This window comes from Streptopelia decaocto (assembly GCF_964273445.1).
Source record: "Streptopelia decaocto genome assembly, chromosome: 8".
Lineage (NCBI taxonomy): Eukaryota > Metazoa > Chordata > Aves > Columbiformes > Columbidae > Streptopelia > Streptopelia decaocto.
This window is the reverse complement of record NC_138662.1, coordinates 12,097,137-12,118,253: the sequence shown is the minus strand read 5'-3', so window position 1 is coordinate 12,118,253 and position 21,117 is coordinate 12,097,137. Positions and strand designations below refer to the sequence as shown.

Genomic DNA, 21,117 nt, shown 5'->3' with positions numbered 1-21,117 from the left:
GTTAAAGTAAATGAAGGACAAAGTATGTGATTAATTCCGCATTAGTATTCCATTCTTATTTCATCCAAAGACAGGAAGGTATTTCAAGTGAGAAATTTTGCTCATCAAGCTGTTGAAAACATTTTTCTCAAAGTTTTCTACCCCTCGTTTCTCCAAAGTCACTTTCTGACTCTCTCGCACAGGCCCAGAGGCTGTGGGTACCCGTCACACCTGCAGACACCAGCTGGCACCTCACAGGTACCCGGTTGTCCCGAGACCTCCCTTGACTCGTTCCCTGGAAAAAGCGGAATCCCACTCATTGAAGATAAAAACGGGGGCCACGCAATGAGCTTGTTCCACCTTGCAGGGAAAGCACCTTCCTGAATTCCCTTATTTCTCAAGGAGGTTCAGTGTCTCCACACGGGAGTCGATGGGTGATGGTGTACCTACAAGGGAAACCACACTGAGTTTCAACCCTGTTTGTAGTTAAACATATGTTTAAAATAAAATAAAAAAATATAAATATATATATACACATATCTTGGACAATTTGTAGATAATTTAATGGGAGTAATACTATAAAAAGAAATCCATGCAGCATTAGAAGCATCTTGGAAAGTCACAGTGGTAAAAATTAATTTAAGAAAGGCTAGCTGGGATATTCCATACCCTGTGACTGCAGTAGTGTGAATTGAAAAACATAACATAATGAAACTGGTAATAGTCTCCGCTTCTTACTTTGAAACTTCAGTTTAACTGCAACTCAAAAATACCTTGAATATTAACTGAATACATACAAGAGATAGTACTAACAAATTATAGGCCTCCTTTCTGATTTAAGAACAACGACAAAAATTAATCTAGGAACAAAACATAGCTTCTGAGAACATAAGTTTTACACAGGTTTAAAAAAGCAGGGCTAGCAATATTTAATCTCAGGAAGCAATTACAAAAGCAAGACGCTCGGATTTTAGAAAATTTGTTTAATTCACAGTGCTCATTAACTGCACAGTTTTAGTTCATAAATACAGATAAAGCTGTAAAAAAATGTCAGAAATGTGTGATTCTTATTTTTAAATTTACTTTATTTTAATGGCTGCCTCTTAATATAGTAAAGATGTGGAAATCAGTGCAACATGAACAGTTGCCAAACACAAACCTCTTAACAATGAAATAATGCTCAGCAGAGAACACACTCATCTCTACCTGGCAGCTTCTTCTTGTAAAATGAACTACAGCAATCTTTGGTAGTACATTAAAATAAACTAATACCTCAAATAATTAATATAGACAAATAATTAAACACATTTTGTATTAATATTCATGCTGCAACACAAAATCAATTTATTTTCTGTATTTTTTTTTTTTTTTAAAAAAAAGGTCACTTAGAAAGTCATGATGGCTTGAAACCACACACGATGGGATCTTTTCCTTTGCACCGAAGTCAGCAGCAGTTGTGGTCTGGACGTCTGGGTGCACACACAGCCCTAAAGCACTCACAGAAGTGTGAATGATGCATCCAGTTAGTCTAATCCCTTAGAAATGATTCATGACACTTCATCATGAATCTACAGAAAAATATCATAAGAACGCATATCATATAAAAACATTAAAATAACCCAGCCCCTCTTATATAAGAGAGACGTCAAGTTTACAGGGTTTCCTACTGAAAGATCTCTCATTCTGGGCTGAACAGGGGCTCTTCTGAAATCACTACAATTAAAACACTCATTAACATCATCCCATGCAGGGTTAGCCCCAATATAAATGTATTCTCTTTAGTTGTTTAGTTAGTGAACACTTTTCCACTGTCAGTGCAAGACCAGATTACACTGAATATTAAAATAAATGCGGTGCAATTCCTTTCTCTCTTGGGGCAAATTTAGTGAGTAAATCTTAACATGATATGAATGTTTTAAAATGAAAATTAAAAACAGATTTCACCAAGCCAGTATTCCTCTACATACAGCACACATCTAGAAAAAGCAGCATACCATCTTTGTGCTTGTTCGCATTTAACTCAATACAGAACAAAATGAAAGCCTATGTTATGAAAGAGAAACAAGTGTAATCTGATTGAAAAAAATAAGTGGCCAAAATATCTTTTTAAAGAAATGAGGAGGAATTAAAAAACCCCAACCAAACAAGAAGTAACTAATTGTGCATTTAGAGGTTAAGGCAATTGTTTTTCCTCATTTTCCCAGTTTGAAACGTTAGAAACTCGACTGCATGTAGTGCTTCTGCAGGGCTTCTACCACCCTTCTCCTTGTCCAGACCACCTCAAAACACCAAATAACAACAAATGAGCTTGGCATCAACTGCTCTTAATGTTTTCCCCGTTGTCCTTCAAAAGCATGATGCTCTCTGTGCGCTAAGGAAGAGAGAAGGAAAAAAGAACAAAAATAACATGTAAACTCTGTGAAGGAGTTGAAAAGTTTTAAAAAAGAGAAGACAACAATGTATAAAGAGGACACAACATGACAATGAGTGATGTTTGGGAATATACTATTCTGATAATGCATTTATATAGAGCCTAAAATAAGACATCCCTTAAAATCCTGGTTGTAAATGGTTCATCTAAATGAATACTTACATTGACCAGCATGTACTCTTGAGAGTTAAAGAGATTTTTCTCACTCATTTTACAAATTAGGCATATTAAATATGAAACTAAATATATTATACAATTAAGCTAATATATTTTGAATGGTAGCTAACTTTTACACTGAAGGGACAAAACCACGTATACTTTTGAGGCAATAAGTTAAATGCAATAAGAGATGCTGTATTTCTAAATGGTTAATGGTGAATCAGACAGGTTATTTCCACAGCATCTTATTTCTCTAATGAAGGTGGAAATTCACAGTACAAAATACTTACATTTATAAAAGACTGCTTTAAAAGATGTGTGTGGCAGAAGTTTATGTATCTTTTCTAAAACTTTTGCTTCACTTGCTAAAGGGGCGTTCACGTTCCAGACTTGCACAACATCTTCACGGTCACGAACGCTGACGCTAACCCCTATTACTTCATCATCTGCACAGAAGAGGAAGCATCATTAACGAATACTTTAAAAGTGAGACATGTCTAATTCGATACTTAAGTATTATGAAACAGCGTCCAAAAGCTGACCAAACCGAAGAAATTAAAAAGAACAACCTCCGGTGAGGACAATACCAATGTTCAAACTAGACAAAATAGTTACCAGAAAGAAATAAGCACTGTATTTATAGAAGCTTTTGGAAATAATACCTCATAGTGGTTTTAATAAAGTGCAATAGGGTTATTAATCTTTGCTACTTGCACTCTTGTCCTTGATTAGAATGGAATCACAGACTCCTTTCAGTAAGGTTAGCAATATGAACTAGTATAGGCAATTTACTTACACTAACATCCATAAGCAAAAAATTGGGGTGAGGGTGAAACAACTAAAACCCCAGATAGTACTTGGTGGAGATCAGACACCCGCATTTCTAGACTTTGCTCTTTTTCCTCTACATTTTGTGAAGTTAGCAGCAGGAAGGGGGGTAAAAAAGCACCCTAGTCAGGCTGCTGCTGCCAGTGTTGGTAACTCCATGCTCTACGGAAGAAGCACTTTTTGGTTTGAAATTCTCAGAATGCAGCTTTGTAGAGAGCTCAGCCTAAGGCACTCAGCCTAAGGTCAGCACTGACCTTCACGGGGCGGCTGCGGTGACCTGGGCATCGCTAATCCCAAGGAAGGGGTCAGTAATGATAATGCAAAGGTGGTGTCAAAAGCATGAGGCCAGGGGGGAAACCACCTCTGCAGGCAGCAGAATATCACATATTTCCTTAAACTGACTTCAAGTCCACCCTAGCAGTATAAAGGGCAGGACCACTCCCTTCTTGCTGCCAACTCAATTACATATATTAAAGATTTTGAAAACTGACTATTAGAAATGTCTCTTGAAGCTAAAGCATTTGAGGCTCGTATTCTGTATCTTCCAACTCTGAAAAATCAGGATTTTGAGAGAAATACACTATTCAAGAAACCAGTTTAACAAAACTTTTGTAGAAAAAACAAAGCCACCAAGGTGAATATACCAGCAGCAGCCTACTGCTGTATGCCTGCTCCAATATATTAGCTACATATAAGAGAAACTGTTTGAAAGAATTTTGCTGAGCTCCTCTGAGAACCTGAGAAATGCAATTCTTTTCTCTGGAATGCTAAAGCAATGAAGGAACATCCTAACAGAATAGTCACCGTGACTGCAACAGCCAGTTTAATCAGATTTTCATGCTTAAAAGAAGTAAATATGGTCAAAAAGTGATGGAGAAGTGTCACTCAAACTGAAGAGTTAGTTTAGTAACCAGCTCCCAGAACGCCTTCCCACTAGGCCAATGGATCAGCAGGTTCATCATTCGCTTCACCCAGAGGCAAGAAACAGTTCTGTAACCAAACCTTAACAAACTAAATGGCCATGGACTTGTACTCACTTTTTATGACTAGGAAGCAGCATCTGATGATCTACCTTAACACAGCTACTGCTCCCAGACCCTTCCTGGAGTCTATTTCCAAATGAAACGTGCAATCCCAGAGAAGATATTTATTCTGAAAGTGACTTTGTTACATCATTACCTCTAACCAAAATCACACGTGAGCCTCTTGATGATTTATGCCTATTTTCCAGTAAACCAGCAAGGTATTTTAAGATTATTTATGTAAATTCAATTACATTAACGATCACTTTGACCTAAGCAGTACTTTTAAAGTGATAATGAAAATACTGCCTCTAGGTATCTCCTAGGTGAGCCAGGTTTGTGTCATGGCCCTGCTACAGGCTTTTAATGTCACCACGAGCAAACCACACAGCTTCCCTGCCAGCTGCTGACCCTGGCAGGAGAACCAGAAGGGACCAGGAGGTCCAATGTTGCTTCAAACCGTGATAGTACAAACAATCTAGTACATAAATGTAATTTGGGGTTCCAGAATCCTGGTATTGTAAAACTAATATTAATCATTTAAATGCTAGCTAACAGATAGACATTCTATAACTAGAAAACCTGCTGGATTCCCAGGGATGCAAGCTGTTGGTCTGGAGTCCTGAGGTAACACAGTCAGAATACCTTGTCCCCCTCTTAATCACAACAGGTATGAATATGATTTCCAGCCCTGTACCCTATTTTCAGCAGTGTTTCCATGTCCTGCATTCAAACTCAGTGTTTGTCATGCCAGCCTCAATCATTTTTAAGTTACCCGCTGCACAACAGTCTGCAAACTGCTCTCCAATGGTTGCTAACAGTAGCTCTTTCCAAACTGCAGCCTAATGAAGGAAAAAAAAACACGAGAGTTACATTTACATTATTATTTTTTAATTTAAAAGTTAAGTTTACTAGCTCAGTTTTGAGTGCATTCTCTTTCTGATGTTGTCTAGACAAAAAAAGAGTATTTACTGTAAGTATATGCTGTGTTGTATAATTAATTTCTTCAATACAGTTGGAGAAAGAATTTAGACCCTGAAAATACATACTGTTAACACAGAATTGTCCTAATAAATATTTAAAATATTTAACAATAAGTTTACCTTCTCTGTTTCTGTGTTCACAACTCATCCCGAATGCAGTGGCTAATGTAAAACATTAAAGCAGATTTTTCCTGAGAATTTCCCTTGATAAAAGACCATAAGGCTCTACTTGTGATAATTTGTTTCTACAGAAAAGGACTACTATCCATTTTAAGAAAAGTACCTGAAAATCCTAGTGGTAAATTAAATGGATTTTTATTTAAACATCATCTCCGATTTGCCTCGACTATGAAGTAAGTCCATCTTTCAACAAATTCAAATGCTAACTAGAGAATTAAAACAGGGAAAAGATGATGCTTTTCTTTGGCTGTCACACTAATTACACTATTATTTCCTTTTGACCTAAGCCAAAGCCAACACAAACTTTCAAATGTGTCTGGACCAACATGATGCTCCAAGGTGTGGGTTTACAGGAACTTTTTTTTAAAAAAAAAAAAGAATACATCTATATTTATCACCATAAGGACTTCTTCATATATTACTTTTAAGGAATGTCTTTCCTGCTGTATGAAGTTAGCTTGAGTGTAAGTACTATTAAAAACCCCAGCAAATCAAATGTACTGTGTAAAAACAAAAAGCAAGCACCCATGAAGAGACAAACTAATAAACTGCTTTGATGGCATTTTTGAGTACTCCTAAGCGATATTTCAGAATACAAAGGATTTCTGTGACTCATTATCATCTAATGGGCAGGGAGCATTTCATCCAGTAGTAAGCAGTTTCAGAATCAGCCTTATGATGATCTAAAAGGTATTAGTTTTCGTATTAAGAACTGGCATACAGAAGGGTCACTGTACACATGCAACAACATTTAAGTGTCAGTATTCTGTCAGTCAGTTTTTCATACCACGTGAAAGACTGATATCTTTAGAAAAAACAACTACATTTTCCTCCCTTCACACCCTACCAAGCGCTGCTATAGCATAATATCTTTTTGACATACATCTGTACAAAATGGTTTTTAGCCAAGGAGATGCAGTGTGCACGTATGACAAAGAATGTAGTAAAAAAAAGAGAAACAAGCATAAAGGTATTATTTATGCTATTTACAGAAGCACTAAAAGCTGACTGAAGTAACCTGAGATGTGTGGTACGTAGTTTGAGAGATCAAAAAGTACCTTCATTTCAAAAAGGGGCTGTCATTCAGCCTCTGAAAACAATGCCTCTGAGGTCCCTAAAGTCACCACCCAGTAACTCAGGCTCCCCAAACCCCTTGTCACTTCTGACAATCTTCACACCTTGATTACAAGAGGAAAAAGAAAATTTCAGTCTGTTGTGATCCCTGGGACTGCAGGGGAGGAAAGCTGCAATTCACATACAGGGGAAAAAAAAAAAGCCCACAGGCAAAAATCAATTAACTTTTGGCTGTGATTTCAAGTATCATCTTTCAGCATTTCGTGTGTTCTCCAAGGCTGTCACATTTTTTTGACACTTCACTTCTTGCGTTTAAGGCCTGATCCAGAACACACACACATAAACACCTCATGTGAAAAGGTCAAATCTCCTCGCTGTGACAGTTCACAGAAGTTGCTCACATGTATTTCATTAGGGGTATAAAGAGAGACCCAGTTGTTTCAGCAGTGCTAGAACAATGACATGCCTGAACACATTTTATCTTTCACCTTTTTAAACTCAGAAAAAGAGAGGAAAAATACTGAGCAGTGCTACAGTTTCACAAGATGCACACAAGATGATCTGACAACTCATTGTTGCCAAAGGGGACGGTCCCACTTTTCTATTTTACCCCTTATACTCATCTAAAAAATGTCTCCTGGCCATACAGTCAAATTAAAAAGAAAATAAATAGGAGGCTTTTTCTGACATCAGAGTGAACCAAGTTGGCTCACAAAACAGCCCAATGATCACCACAGCCGGTGCAAGAGGGATTAGGAAAGAATGAGCAAGATCTTCCCCCTCCCAGTGGGAGCAAGCCGTGGGTCAGGATTAGCTGTCGGTGGAAACAACGCCTCAGTCCGCATTCAGCTACAGACAGTCACAGCCCCACTCAGCCACACAGAGGTGCAAACAAGCCGTGACAGGCAGAAATAGCCCTACCGAGTCTGACACAGAGTTTAGGAGCATTTCAGTGAAACTCTGAAAGTCGTGCTGGACTCTGCGTGTGGACTTTTGAAGAGCATCACTGAGGTTCTAGCTATAATTTGCATCTTATATTATCTGGAAAATATTTTTATATTTTTCTTTGCATGCCTGGAAGTAAACAGTCTTGAGAACAAAGCTGACTATGAAATACTGTGCTTCCAAATGGAAATTGAGTATAACACTGCAGCCTTCGTTTGTTTGATAACACGGCAACAAATGTTATCAAAAGCAAGAGAGTTGGAATTACCTGAAAAGAAACTTTTGCTCATTGTCTTAAAATAAAAGGTTATAGACTTTAAAATCCTGTCTGGTTGTTGTGTTGGGTGATGTCAGAACTAAGAATTTTTACAACAGCTTTATTAGATGGAGTTTAAAGAAACTCCCTTACTGAACAATGTCTAAGTAAAAAGTCAATGTAACATACCGTACTTTCTTTAGGGACCTTCATTTTCCATACACCTCCTTTGGCATTGCTTTCTTCTTCCCTGGTTACAGGAAATAGACCAGTAAAATAAACATTCAAATCCACATCTAGATAAACCTATGTTTGGGGTTTAATTTTCCCAGAAAATTTGGAAGGCAATTATGAACTCCAGGTAGCATGACTCAAGCTATGACTCCTGACATCAGAGATAATTCTTTCATTGTTCATGTGAAGTGTATCTCTCAACACCTAATCCATTTTCCTAAGTTTTGTGTGTTGGAAAATACTGACATTTTCTCTGACTACAGACCGTCTTTGAAGTGGCTGTGCACTATATGAGAACGAACCACAAAGCAATTTTATGTTTTACTATGGTAACTTTTTATTTTGGAAAAACTATTCCATATTTTCGCAGAAGCAGCTTATTACTCTCAAGTTTATCCAGTCTAACAAAAGAACATGAGAGCACTTCAGTTTTGTGACCATCAGTCATCTGTATCATTATTACAATAGCTTTAGTGGAAAGAAAAAATATTGCAAGATAAAAATAATTCAAATACAAGTAACATATTCTTTGTATTCTTGAATTGAAATTCAGAAGCATATTTTAATTTCTTAATTACTATTTCATAATTTAATTTCTTCCTTACATTTATGTTCACAGGTAGATAATTAAGTGACAGTCTGTGTTTTTAATAGACTTTCTTTAGTACAAGTCACTTGTAAGCTTAACAAGATCCTTAGGATGTTACTTTCGTGGGTCTCAGGTTCAGGTGTTTGGAGGCAACAGAAACAAGACATTCCCGTCCCACACCTGCCTCCTTTCAGCACCTCAGGTTTTTTCACTGCCTGTTACCAGAAATGTCTGATGATAACACACATACCAAAGTGGCCGTCTTTCTCCCCGCATTAAATGGTAACTGCATCTCAGAGGCAATTTCGTCACAGGAGGAATGTTGTTGTAGACACTCCAGAAATCCTTAAAAAGAAAAAATACTAGTTGCAGTAACAGAAGAGAGTAAGTTTCATGCAGATTTACTTCTGTGTTCATTTTCTCTAAAACTACTATGTCCTGCTCCTAGAGAACTGTCACCTTCTACATTATAATAAAACACTCTGAAAAGAACATGTTGCAATATCACTTCTACTTTTTTTAAATGACATTTCTGCATAAGCTGGAGGTAAAAAGAAGAGAAGCAGTTGAACTGTGGATTACTTTAGAATCAAGGTCCTGAGGAACAGAGAGAAAAAAAGTCATCAAAATCAGTCACACCAAGTATGTCAGAACAAACCAGTACATAAAACTTTCTTGGCATATTAAAAATACATATTTGTATCAAATATCCACCTTGTTTCACTTAAGACTGGTCTAAAACTTCAATATGATTATCCTGAACTACAAAAACACCACAAAAATAATTCTGTGGAACTAAATGCCTAACTAGCAAGCCAACTACTTTTTCTAGATTCCAGTGAAAAGTTTGAATCAGATGCAAAAAGCTTGAGATGCACATATTAATATAGAAATGCAGGAAAAATTAGAAGATCCAGGTTACCAGGAGCCATTGGATTCCTTCCCAACGTTTTCTGCTGGTAAAAGCAAAAGCTGTCACGCATGTTTGTTCAACCAAAAGCAGAGGTGAACAACAGGGAGGGATGACTGAAAAGATCCCAATCCCCTTTCTTTTTCCAACAGCTGTGAATAAGAAAGGATTTTTAAAGATTTATGTTGCATCAATATGCAATGATGCAATATTAAGCATTAGTAAAATTCATTAAGTATTATCTAATACTTAATCATTAGCACAACTTTAGAAACAAAGATTGCAACACTATGTGATAAAAATTCTGTGGCCCTTGGCAATTCTACCTGCCAGCCATTACCATTACCCAGTCACAAGAAGAGATGGAAGGCTATTAAAAAATATCAAAAATTGGTATGAAGCACCTGTTACACCTGTTTCAACTTTCATCTTACCTGGCCGTGTGCCCAAACTCTAAAGCTACCTACAGAAGCAGCAGAGCAATGCCGGCAGATGACTGTGGAAAGATTTGAATCCTGGACCAGTGACTTAGTTTGGAAGGTTTTGGTTTTGAACCATTCCTCAGGCAATGCAGACTGGCATTGCTATTGACTAGCTACTGCCCAGGAAGGACAGTCAATGCAGATTCTGGTTTTGCTTGCCCAAAGGACAGTCATATTATACACATGATAGCACAGATAGCACAGTAAAACACATTACAGGCCACGCTGCTAGCTTCTGATAACTTCATCCAGCTCAAGATTCTTCCCAGAGGACATGAAGGAGATTTTTGTATTTTAAACCCCAAATCAATTAGAAGAAAACCTCAAGTTTTTCAGCCAATAGAGCCTAATAATTTAAATAATGAAACCTAGATTCAGAGTGGGAAAACAAACACCATCAGATACTCTGTACACCAGACCACGGTCTTAAGCTGTCCTTTTTTCAAAAAGAACCATTGCAGCCCATTTTGAAACAAATCCACTTCTGTTGTCAACTTTAAATTTAAAGTGTCCCTTCATTGCATGATCAATAGGGATATTTTGCTATAGGTGAGGGGGATATTTTGCTGAGGTGAGAGGGAACCTCTTCCAGGGGTCTGCAGGACACTTCCATCCTTTATGCCAAAGTACTTCCATCGACAACCTCATCTTCAGAAAACTCCAAAAGCCAATTCATTTTTTAGGCCTATTAGCTGGGAAGAAAAGAAGTCCCGCACAATGTACCAAATAGTGCGGATGTAAATGGGAAAGCCATATTTAAAACTTCAGCAGACCACTGTGGCTGGGCTACTTCAAATAGACGGTGTTTGATTTACCTTAGAATTTCAGAGATTTAGTGAACTAGAGCCAGCTTAGCATTAAGGTGAAACAAATACCAACTCACTGTATTTTATGCTAACTCTGGTATGGAAACAAAAATGTAATTATACTTGCACTAGGTGCCCACTGCTTGGCACTGACAGACAATTCAGACACATGCAGAATTCTCATTGCTCCAAGTATTGAATGATTTAAAAGACCTTTAATTCAAGTCAGTTTGCTGGATTTTTTTTTTTTTAATATAAATTCATGCTCAGGGACAGAAAGAAGAAAAAAACCCCACAAGCTGTTATTTTTAGTTTTTGTGTAGTGATTATCCTTACTGGGGGAAAAAAAAAAAAAAAAAAAAAAGGAGAAAACGCAGGAAAAATATTTAAGATACATAAAGTGTAACAATCCAATGGAGGCACAAGTGGAAGCTCAGGAAAGTTTAAGAGGGGACTTGCCTGATGAATCCAATATGCTTCATCCTTTCCTGGTCTGGAAAGCCAAATGAAATTCAAACAATGACTAAGTAATACCACACACAACCAATAACACGTTTCATAGCACAGGTAAGCAAAGCCACAACTGTGACTCATCTGTACGAGCACTAATGTAACTTCACAGTTTCAGTTTCATTTTCCACGTATGGCAACTGCTCTAGCACAGCCAGACACCCTACCTGCACTGTTTGTACGGTATAAATCTTCTTCAAATTTGATGCACATTCAGCCGCTGTCGTACCAGGAAGTGACCTTGAAAACAAAGTAGACATTAATAAAAATATTTATCTTAGCGAGGCGGGAGAAGGGAGATGGATGAAGAAAGTGAATCATACAAGTGTGAAGCTGAAATAGTGACATATCGAAGTTGCATAATAAACTCCAATTCCAGTTATTGTGAAGCATTCAGGACAGACATGGATCTGTCAGAGAGGGTCACAAAAATGGTCGGAGGGCTGGACCAGCTCTGCTGGGAGGACAGGCTGAGAGAGTTGGGGATGTTCAGCCTGGGAAGGCTCCAGGGTGACCTTGTTGCCACCTTTCCATATTTAAAAGGAGCCTGTAAGAACAATGGGGACAGACTTTTTAGAAGGATGTGTTACAACAGGACAGGAAGTGATGGTTTTAAACTAAAAGAGGGGAGATTCAGGCTAGACATGAAGATTTTTTTTACAATGAGGGTGGTGAAACACTGGCCCAGGTTGCCCAGAGGGTTGGTGGATGCCATGGCAGGGAGGTTGGACTAGAAGGACTTTGAAGGTCCCTTCCAACCCAAACCACTCTATGATTCAAAGATAGAAATTCAAGTGCTTTCATACTTTTCAACAAATTAAGATTCACCAGGTGTTTTGTAAAATATTTTGATTAAACAGGTGAATTAGGCGTGTTAAACCAAGAATAACAGTGCTCATTCTCACAGCCACCCCACCCCACACCAGCTCTGCAGTCCCAAGTGCCGGGCTGCCAGCAGAACGAGCCCGGCCTTCCTTTTACTTCTATTTAACATAACGCACAACCCCCCCGAGCGTTTTAAGCTACTCTCTGTATTTCATGCGTTTAAGATGAAAAGTCATCCGCAGAGCTTCTGTAACGAACCGTCACTATTTCCCCAGCGGCCGCCCCGAGCACAGGCCGCACGGTGGCAGCGCCGGGCAGCGCCGGCGGCGGGCGGGGCGGGGCCTGAAGCGGGAGTGGGCGGGGCCTCCCCTCCCTACCCGGCACGGCGGGGACGGGACCGGTCACACCTGGGACAAGCTCCTGTTCCCAATTCCCATACGGAGCTGCTCCCTTTAAGCGCAACACAGCACCGGCTGCACCCCGCATCTTAAAGGTCTTTTTCCAACCTAAAGGACTCCATTGGTTCGGTTTATAACCTTCACCACACGCGCCATGGGAGGGTGCATGGCTGTCACTGCACCACCAGCACATCAACGCCCATCCCTGCAACTCCCAGCACACGCCCCCACAGGCACAATCTTGGGCGGAATGAGGTCAAAATTGCTAAGGCACTTTCGATTTGTTAGAACTAGAAACATTTCTGCCCGCCCCCCGAAGCTGCAGTAGGATTTCTAATGAAAACTGAATATCGAAGCCAAAGCAACTTCCAATTGCGTCTCAGAAGAGGAAAGAAAAATGTGCAAAAATAACTCAATATGGAAACAAAAATGCGTAAAATGACTAAGTCTGGAAACAGAAGTAACAGGGCAGATTTAAGAAAACAGAAGAAAACACAGTTGTTGCTCAGATACCTGTTGAAGAAAGAATAAGAGCAAACTGGATCTCAGTAACCTTCCCATCAGTGTGGTGTTTGCCCTGACACATCAGATCAGCATGAACTATGTCCAGGAAAACACCAAAGTTACTCTCAGTTGTTACAGATATAATTTAGGCTCTGGGGTAAAACCTAGAAAATCATGTAATGGGAGAAATTTAATATGCAAAACTACAGAAACAGCATCACATCTTCAAAACTTTAATAATAGGTCCAAGGTTTGAAGACTCCTATCAAAACAAGTTACTTCATAAATACATACAAAACACAGAGAAATCCCTCCCAGTTTTTTTCAGCATTGACAGACAAACTAATATCTACTTTACTATTTCCCTGTTAATCACTAGACATGAGTATATTGCAACAGTGGAAATTATGAGAAAACAGTGTTACAAGTCCAAATTTCAAAAATCACTTTAACTAAAGGTTATTAAAAACAGACAAAAAAAATCCCAATAAATTACTATGGCACAGGTTCTACTCCCGTAGCTCACAAACTATGACAACTCCCATGAAAAAACTGATAACTTCAGAACAGCAGCAGACAAAATTTTCATCGATGTGCTTAAAAGGAGTTATCATAGCAAGTTGGTTTTTGGGGGTTTGGGGTTTTTTTCAAATTATTTTTTAAACACTTTACACTCGGCTTCTCAGCATTAAGCAACAAAAAGAGAAATTCACAGTATTTAATGGAAACAGAGTCAGATAACTTTTGAATGTGCAAAAAAAAGAGTAGTAAGTTAAAACAGACAGAAAACTTTGCAGGTGATTTAATTGTGATCATCAGCAGGGAACAGTGGATTTACAAACTACCCCTTGTTTTTCCCTTGTTGCTGACAGAAGTAGTACCTCTTACTAACAATTTGTCTCATGTATAATAGAGCACAAACGGGAAAAACCTGAGATAACTTTGCCTCTTGCCTCACGTCACTGTCCAAGAAATCACTTCTCTTAGGCACTTCTGCCAGTTTGCTAACTCAGCAGTCACCAATGCATATGGGATTAAATGTGTTGTACAACATATTGTATCATTGCTCCCTATACTCGCACTGATATTACCATGGAGATGATGTGATGGTAAGGTCTCTTGAAATAAAAGATTAAGAATTGTTCTCTAATGACAGCCTCCAAAGGTCATTTAGATAATCACGATAGCCATTTAGCAAATTCAATGCCATTTAAAAGAGCAGCTATGATAGACAGACAGAATTTTCCGCTCCAAGGTTATAAAAGGGTTCATTTTGATAGTTGCAAATAACAATTTCCAGGGAAACTATGTGACCAGCTGGCAGAAAACACCAACCAACCAGCAAATTATCTGTTTTGAAAGTTAAGGTAAGTGACCATTTATTTCTGGTAACCTGCCTGGCAAGTGCTTCATGCCCACAAGATTACACAGCATTAGTTCAGCCTTCCACCCAGCTCTGGAAAGTGTCACTGATTTATAGGTGAGTATGAACCCTCAAACTTTTTTATTGAAAAAAACCAAACCAAACAAAAAACACAAACCAAAATGAACAAACAACAACAATCGCATAAAAACTCCCCAAAAGCAACAACAAACTACTGAAGGGACTACAAGTGCAAAAATTATGACACCCATCACTTTAAAAGCTCAGGATAATTTCCTGCAGAAATTACACCTGCATAAATTTGGTTTAATGGATGAGTATAAAGTAGAGGCAGTATTTTAATCACAGACAGACAGAAGGAAAAAGCCCAGATTTTTCCTGTAAAATTACAAACTGCTGACAATTCTGAGCCTCAGTGTTTCTGCAATAGCCACCCATAAACCCAGCAGATCAGCAAAGATGACAACTGAGGACACTTTGTGCCTCGAAACCCATGAAACTGTGATTATTATTTTAAACTGAGTAAACAGAATACGTTTAAATTAGCAGAAATGGCAGATGACTTCTAAGTGAAGGAATCTGTAGAAATTCCTACTGCTGTAACTCTTCCAGCAAACACAGTCTAAGCTTGGAGTAGTAAAATGGTTGTGTACTTTGCTAAAAAAACCACAATACATATTCTATTACAAAACAGGAACCCTGCAAATACTGACCCTTAAAATGAAGCTATTGCAGTATTCCTCTCCTTCAGATAATTTTAATATCATCAACAGTAAAATGAATCTGATATGCCATACCGAACTGTCAATTATTGCCATGGTGAACAGCTCATTTCCAAGTATTAATAACTCAACAGGCCCTGCGAATCCCCATGAGCACACTAAGAGGAGGGGACACGGGGCACGGCCCCAGTCAGGCACCGACAGCTCTTGTGGGGATGGAGATAGTTGGTCTGTCACCACACCAGCTATAAATACATTCACATCTGGGTTCCCCATGGAGAGCCTGCACATAAAACAGCCAACAGTTCTTCTGGTCTGCTTGTTCCGTGTCTAGCAATGCCCATTTTCTGCATCTTCGGATTCTTTATGGGAGGAACTTTAGTGCAATATCAGGAATAATCAAGTTGCCTAATCAGGCCAGACCCACTGTACAGCATCTCATGGCAAACCGCACGGGCATCAGTTAAAAGGGCAACATGGAAACAGGAACAATCTACGCGAACTGAATCCTAATGCCAGCTGGCTTCACTACTCCTTCGTTATTCCAGCACGAATAAAGAACAAAGGATACAAAGATAAATTCCATTGTTTTATTCATGAATAAACCTCCAGGTGGTTGCGCTTATGTTAATGTCTGATGCTGAACTGTAGCTCTTCTGTTTCCCTGCAAAGAATCAAGGATAAAAGTTTTCTCATATGTGCTCACACTGGCCTTTGTTTCCCAGTGGGAATCTCATCAGTGCTTTAGCGGGAGCTTTAAAAGCTGTCAAGCACTACTGAAAATACCCCTGTAAGTACTTTGCTACAACTGCTTTTGGTATAAATAAGCAAAATATTTACTTACAAACCATAAACTCAAAAACATGCTGTGGCAACTCAATAAATCTGGTAATCCATTCTGAATACAAAGACTGATTTCAAGCCATCAAAGCCTGTCAAAATGCATTTACTGGGTTGAACATTCTTATAACATTAACCATCACTTTTCTTCGTAAGCCACCTACTCATAAGCTTTAATAGATGAACTAGATGATCCTAGATAAATAAGATTGCTATAGGGAAGAAGGGAAATTATTAAGTTTAATTTCAAATATCTGATGTGTTCAGTTATGAAGATTTGATTATGAAAAATCACATTATTATGAAAATGGTTCATTTATCAGAATTTATTTGCCAACCTTTATTCATATATAAGTCATCAGTATAGCGTGCAGAGAGAAAAAACAGCACATGAGGATAATAAATTTCTGTAAGAATATTTTTCAGTTTCCTGGAGTAGACTAATAACATTGCATTACTTTTGACAATATTTATAAGCATATTGCTCCTCTCACAAAGATACAGATGAGTTAAAACTATTCTTGCAATAGAAACAAAATTACCTAAAAAGCACTGTTAGAAGCCTGGCAATAAGATGAGGCAGGCGGGCCATGATCCTGCAACGCCACCTGCCCAGTTACACACTCAGACTTTCATGGAAGTGAGCGCATCTTTGATGAGGTTTATGTAGGAATGAGACTTCTGTACAAGGCTTGTGTGTCATGTGTGCTCAACTTCTGAGGGCGCTGATTTGTATAGAAGGGCACTGGGATTTTCCTTGCTGTTGACTGAAGTGGTCTGTCAGCAATGCTGGCAGCTCAGATGCAGTTAGGTCTTCAAAAATGGCTTTTTGCAGGGAAGTGCAACATCTTCATTATTGCATGTGCATGCACATTGGACCAAAAATTGTTCCCACTGACCAAAACAGCTTCTCATAGTGAGGCTGAAAAATCAGACAGCTACTAGCACGTTCCCACTGTTATTTTGGTAGGGAAAGGCATACTCAGTATAGCTTTAAACATAAGATGGCATACAACACCCAGGCTAAGTGACAGTCATGATTTGCAAGGTTTACAAAACATGACATTTGCATCATTTCCGTGTGTACATCAAAAAGCATAATCAGTTTCACAGCTTCGTATTTACACAAAGACAGCGCCCAGATCCACAACCTCAAATCCCATTAAGGGATGGTTCCAAGTGTCTGACATAGATCCAGGACATCCAGTCTTTGATAGTCATTTCCTTTGACTTCTTTTGTGCAATCCCTGTGTTGAATGTGCTACACAACATGAATATAGTGATCAGATTTGTAATATTTGTTTTCAATTTGTTATATGTAGTGATACATATTGACACTTTGTTGTAAAAAAATATTGAAAGACTATACAGTGTAGAAAAACTAGAAAGGCAACATTTCATTTCAAAGCCTGAGGCCACTATAAGCAGGACTCTGCACCAAGCCAGAGCTTCACCAAGGTAAACACAAGTGTGAAGAGCCACCAGCATGAATCAGCTTCCCAAGGTGGCACCAAAGGCATCTGCAAGACTTGCTGAAATTCCCCATGGTCCGTAACATCGCTGCGTGCAAAAGTACTACGAATGAGACAAGTAGGTATGAACTTGAAAACCTGCAGAATGGACAAATGAAATTGCAAATCTAAATTCCTGGTTTCAAAACTTTTAGCACATGACCTTAAAGCATTTTAACAGTTAAAACAGAGATCACATTTTTCTTAAGAGAAAAAAACCAAAAACATCTGAGAGCTTCTCTGCCTTCGTCTATAAAACTGCTGACCTGCGAGCCTTTGAAGACCATCGATAGGATCTTATTTGTCAATCTGGTGAATAATATTCTCCCAAACGCTTTCATCATGCTCACTTTCCTAAAGCATATACAGGGTAAGATACAAGAGCGATATCAGATGGTTACTATTTCAGACACACATACCAAGAAAGGCTTAGCGCTTACGGGAAATGCAGATGCCCTGTGACACGTGTGTGAGGTAATGGCAATGAACCAGAACCTGGTCACAGGATCTCAGTCTCCAGATGTTAAGCCTGTGCCAAGGCATTCACAGAAACAAGTGCTGATGTAGACAGGAAAAAAAAAATGCATTTACTTCTAAAGCAGGAGATGTATTGAGTGACACTATGATAAAAGCAAGGTCATGAACCCCAAGGGAATCACTCGATAGCATATCACTAGTTGCTACAGAAAGTACTGCTTAGCTGACGGATATTTAATTTAACAGTGTGACTTAATAAAAAGATAAATTTTTGAGATGTTAAAATGTGTGACATGGATCTGTCTCACAGTAATTTAATAGAAAAAAGATAAGTATGTATCCATCTCAACATCTATTTATCCTTAAGCATCACTTCTTCCTGCTTTTGAGTCCAAGTACAGGATAAAATGTAGTAGCAGTAAAAAATCTCATCTAATGAAGAAACATCACTGTTCCACACAAGGTGTTACTAAAGTAAGTTTAAAAAGTGCCCACAGTTATCGTCTATAGAAAGTCCATCCTATATCCTCCAGCAAACCCGCGTGGGTGTACCAACAAAAGTCACAGTCACTTCTGCAGGACTCTGTAGAGAGACATGAACCTCCCCACAGAGCAGTGAAGCTCATGGTTGCATCTTTCATGTGCTTTTTAGTGCCTTAAATGACTTCTAAATGGGTGCAGCCTGCCTTGTTTGCTGTCACTCTTGTTCCCTGCCATTACTCCATCCCTGTTGCTGGTAAACAAAACACACAGTTTTGTGTGTATATGGTCCCTTTTTTTTTCTTATATGTACCCTATTGTGTTTGTAAGCTAAGGAACAGCAATACCACCTAAATGCACTTATATATGATGGGAAAGAAGAAACACAATAAAAAAATCTACAGAATAATTGAATTTCAAGAGTCTAAATTAAAATGAACCAAGGAAAGAAAAAAAAATCATAATGCAACTCAGGAACTTGAAACAGATTTTAACTTCCAATGTTGATTATAAAAGATAGACAGGCTTATCTCCACCTGGCTTATGTAAACAAACAGATCTGGATGGTAACTTGCTTAAACAGCAGTACAAATGGTGCTTTTTAAAAACAAACAAACAGAAAACACAACTCAGATCCTGAACCTGACCATAACTACATCATGAGTTCAAAAGGATTAACCAGAAATAATTTGTGGGGCTATTTCTAAGATTTGATTTGCAGGACTTGAGAATATTTGTGTGCTTTGTTGCTATTTCTGAGTTGAAAAGTTAACAAAAAAAAAAAAAAGAGAATTTTACAAATTGTACGAGGCAGCACGTTCAGTGGCAGAAAGAGCTTTGCTTTTGGAGTGGGGGGAGAGGAGATATACAACAGGAAATTGAGAAAAGGGAGATATAGAAGATGATTAAAAACAAGATGCCAGAAAATACACACTAGAAAAATAATACCAAATTCTGGTTTTAAGCTTCCTATTTCAGTTTTGACACTGGTACGTTCAGCAGTGCCTAGCTGTATGCATCACGGGGGTGAGCTCCCTTTGCAGCAGCTTGCCACGGCCATTACAGACTAAAACTTCACACACATGACATGTAGCATGAACACTGCAGCTAATTTATAAATTTTAGCTAATCCTTCGAAGCAGATTGCTTCCGATTTTAAGAACTGATCATCCACAGGAGCCAAACCTGACTATTAAAAACTTAACAAATTTGACATGTCGCTGCCGGGTCGCTGGGACTCGGTCCGTTTGGGGCATCAAGGACCGCCCAACCATGTACAAACCCCGCAGCAGCAAAGTGTAACCTTTCCCCTTCTATTTCTGGGTCTGGCCAGAGTCATGTCTAAATTTAGAGTTTAAAACACCACCGATGTTGCCTGAATCAATGTCCGTCTGTTAAATTACAAAACTGAAACCGTTTCCGGAACCGATTTAAGGAACTAACTCCCAGAAAACGCGAACGCTCCCGTCAGATGGAAGAGCCATCACTGGCTGTCGCTGCCGAGGTCCCTCACATCGGCAGTTTTCCCACAGGCAGCACAAGACTAATTTCCCCTTCTCCAATCTGTTGGACGAGAGAAACCGATAACGAGCAGAGATGCTTCCCACAGCCGGATTTTGGGGTTCTTCCCCCCTCTTCAAGCTCCCCGCCGCACCCCTCCCGGCTCGCTGCATCCCGCAGTGCTGCCGCCCGCCGCCCCCCTGACCCCACTCACTTGTCCAGCCAGAAGGTCCAGGGCGAGTGGAGCGGCAGCCCCGCGGCTTCGGCCGCCTGCCCGCCCGCCGCCTCCCGCCCGCCGCGGCGCTGGGGGGGGCTGAGCGCCATCGCCCTGGCTGGGCCGGGGGGGCGGGCCGGGACGCGGGGAGGGGACAAGGGACTCTGCGGAGTGGGGGGACGGAGAGGACGAAGACGACGAGCCGGGCAAAGTGAGGGACGGAGCGGGGCAAGGGGCAGGGGAGGGACACATCGGCGGGCACAGCGAGGGGCAGATACGCAGGGACAAGGGGCCATTGGGCCAAGGGAGCGGCGGGAAGGACAGACGGATGGGTGAGGGGAGGAGGGAGCCACACCGATGGTGACAGCGATGGACATGGCCAAGGGCCCACCTGAGGGCACGGGTGGTACCAGAAAGGGGCCCTGAGCCTGGCCCATCACATGTGCTCACCCCCATCCCCGTCTCGGCCCCTCCTGGCGGGCACAGCGAGGGGAAGGGCTGATCTGCTTTCTTAGACCTTTCCAGGGACCCACTGCCCCCAGGCGGCTGGGCAGGCAGGGTACCCGAGGTCACTGTCCTGCAGCGAGCACGCTGCCAGCAGCCCCTTCTCTGCCCATCCACAGATTGCACCACAACTAATGAGTCTCTGGAGCTGCCTTTCTGAAGGCAATAATCTTTATGTCCAGTTTGGCTTAACAATGCTGGCCAAAAAGTAAATCTCCCTAAAAATCCAAGTTTTAGGACACAAAACACTTGCACATTCACAAAGTGGAAGGATGAGTATCCTGTAAACTGACCATAGATCACAGAATCGTAGAATCATAAAATACTTTGGGTTGGAAGGGACCTTCAAAGGTCATCTGGTCCAACCATA

The 21,117-nt window shown here is 39.9% G+C and overlaps 1 protein-coding gene across 1 annotated transcript; it reads right to left on the bottom strand.

Annotated features, from left to right (window-relative positions):
• Window positions 1-1,036: 1,036 nt before the first annotated feature.
• EIF4E3 (eukaryotic translation initiation factor 4E family member 3) lies at window positions 1,037-20,447 on the bottom strand. Its single transcript, XM_082060365.1, has 7 exons — window positions 20,244-20,447; window positions 11,556-11,628; window positions 8,931-9,025; window positions 8,047-8,107; window positions 5,195-5,261; window positions 2,860-3,015; window positions 1,037-2,350 (listed from the first exon to the last, which is right to left on the bottom strand). Exons 1-7 carry the CDS (start codon window positions 20,351-20,353, stop codon window positions 2,304-2,306), a joined length of 609 nt encoding a protein of 202 aa, XP_081916491.1. The 5' UTR covers window positions 20,354-20,447; the 3' UTR covers window positions 1,037-2,303.
• Between the last annotated feature and the right edge of the window lie 670 nt (window positions 20,448-21,117).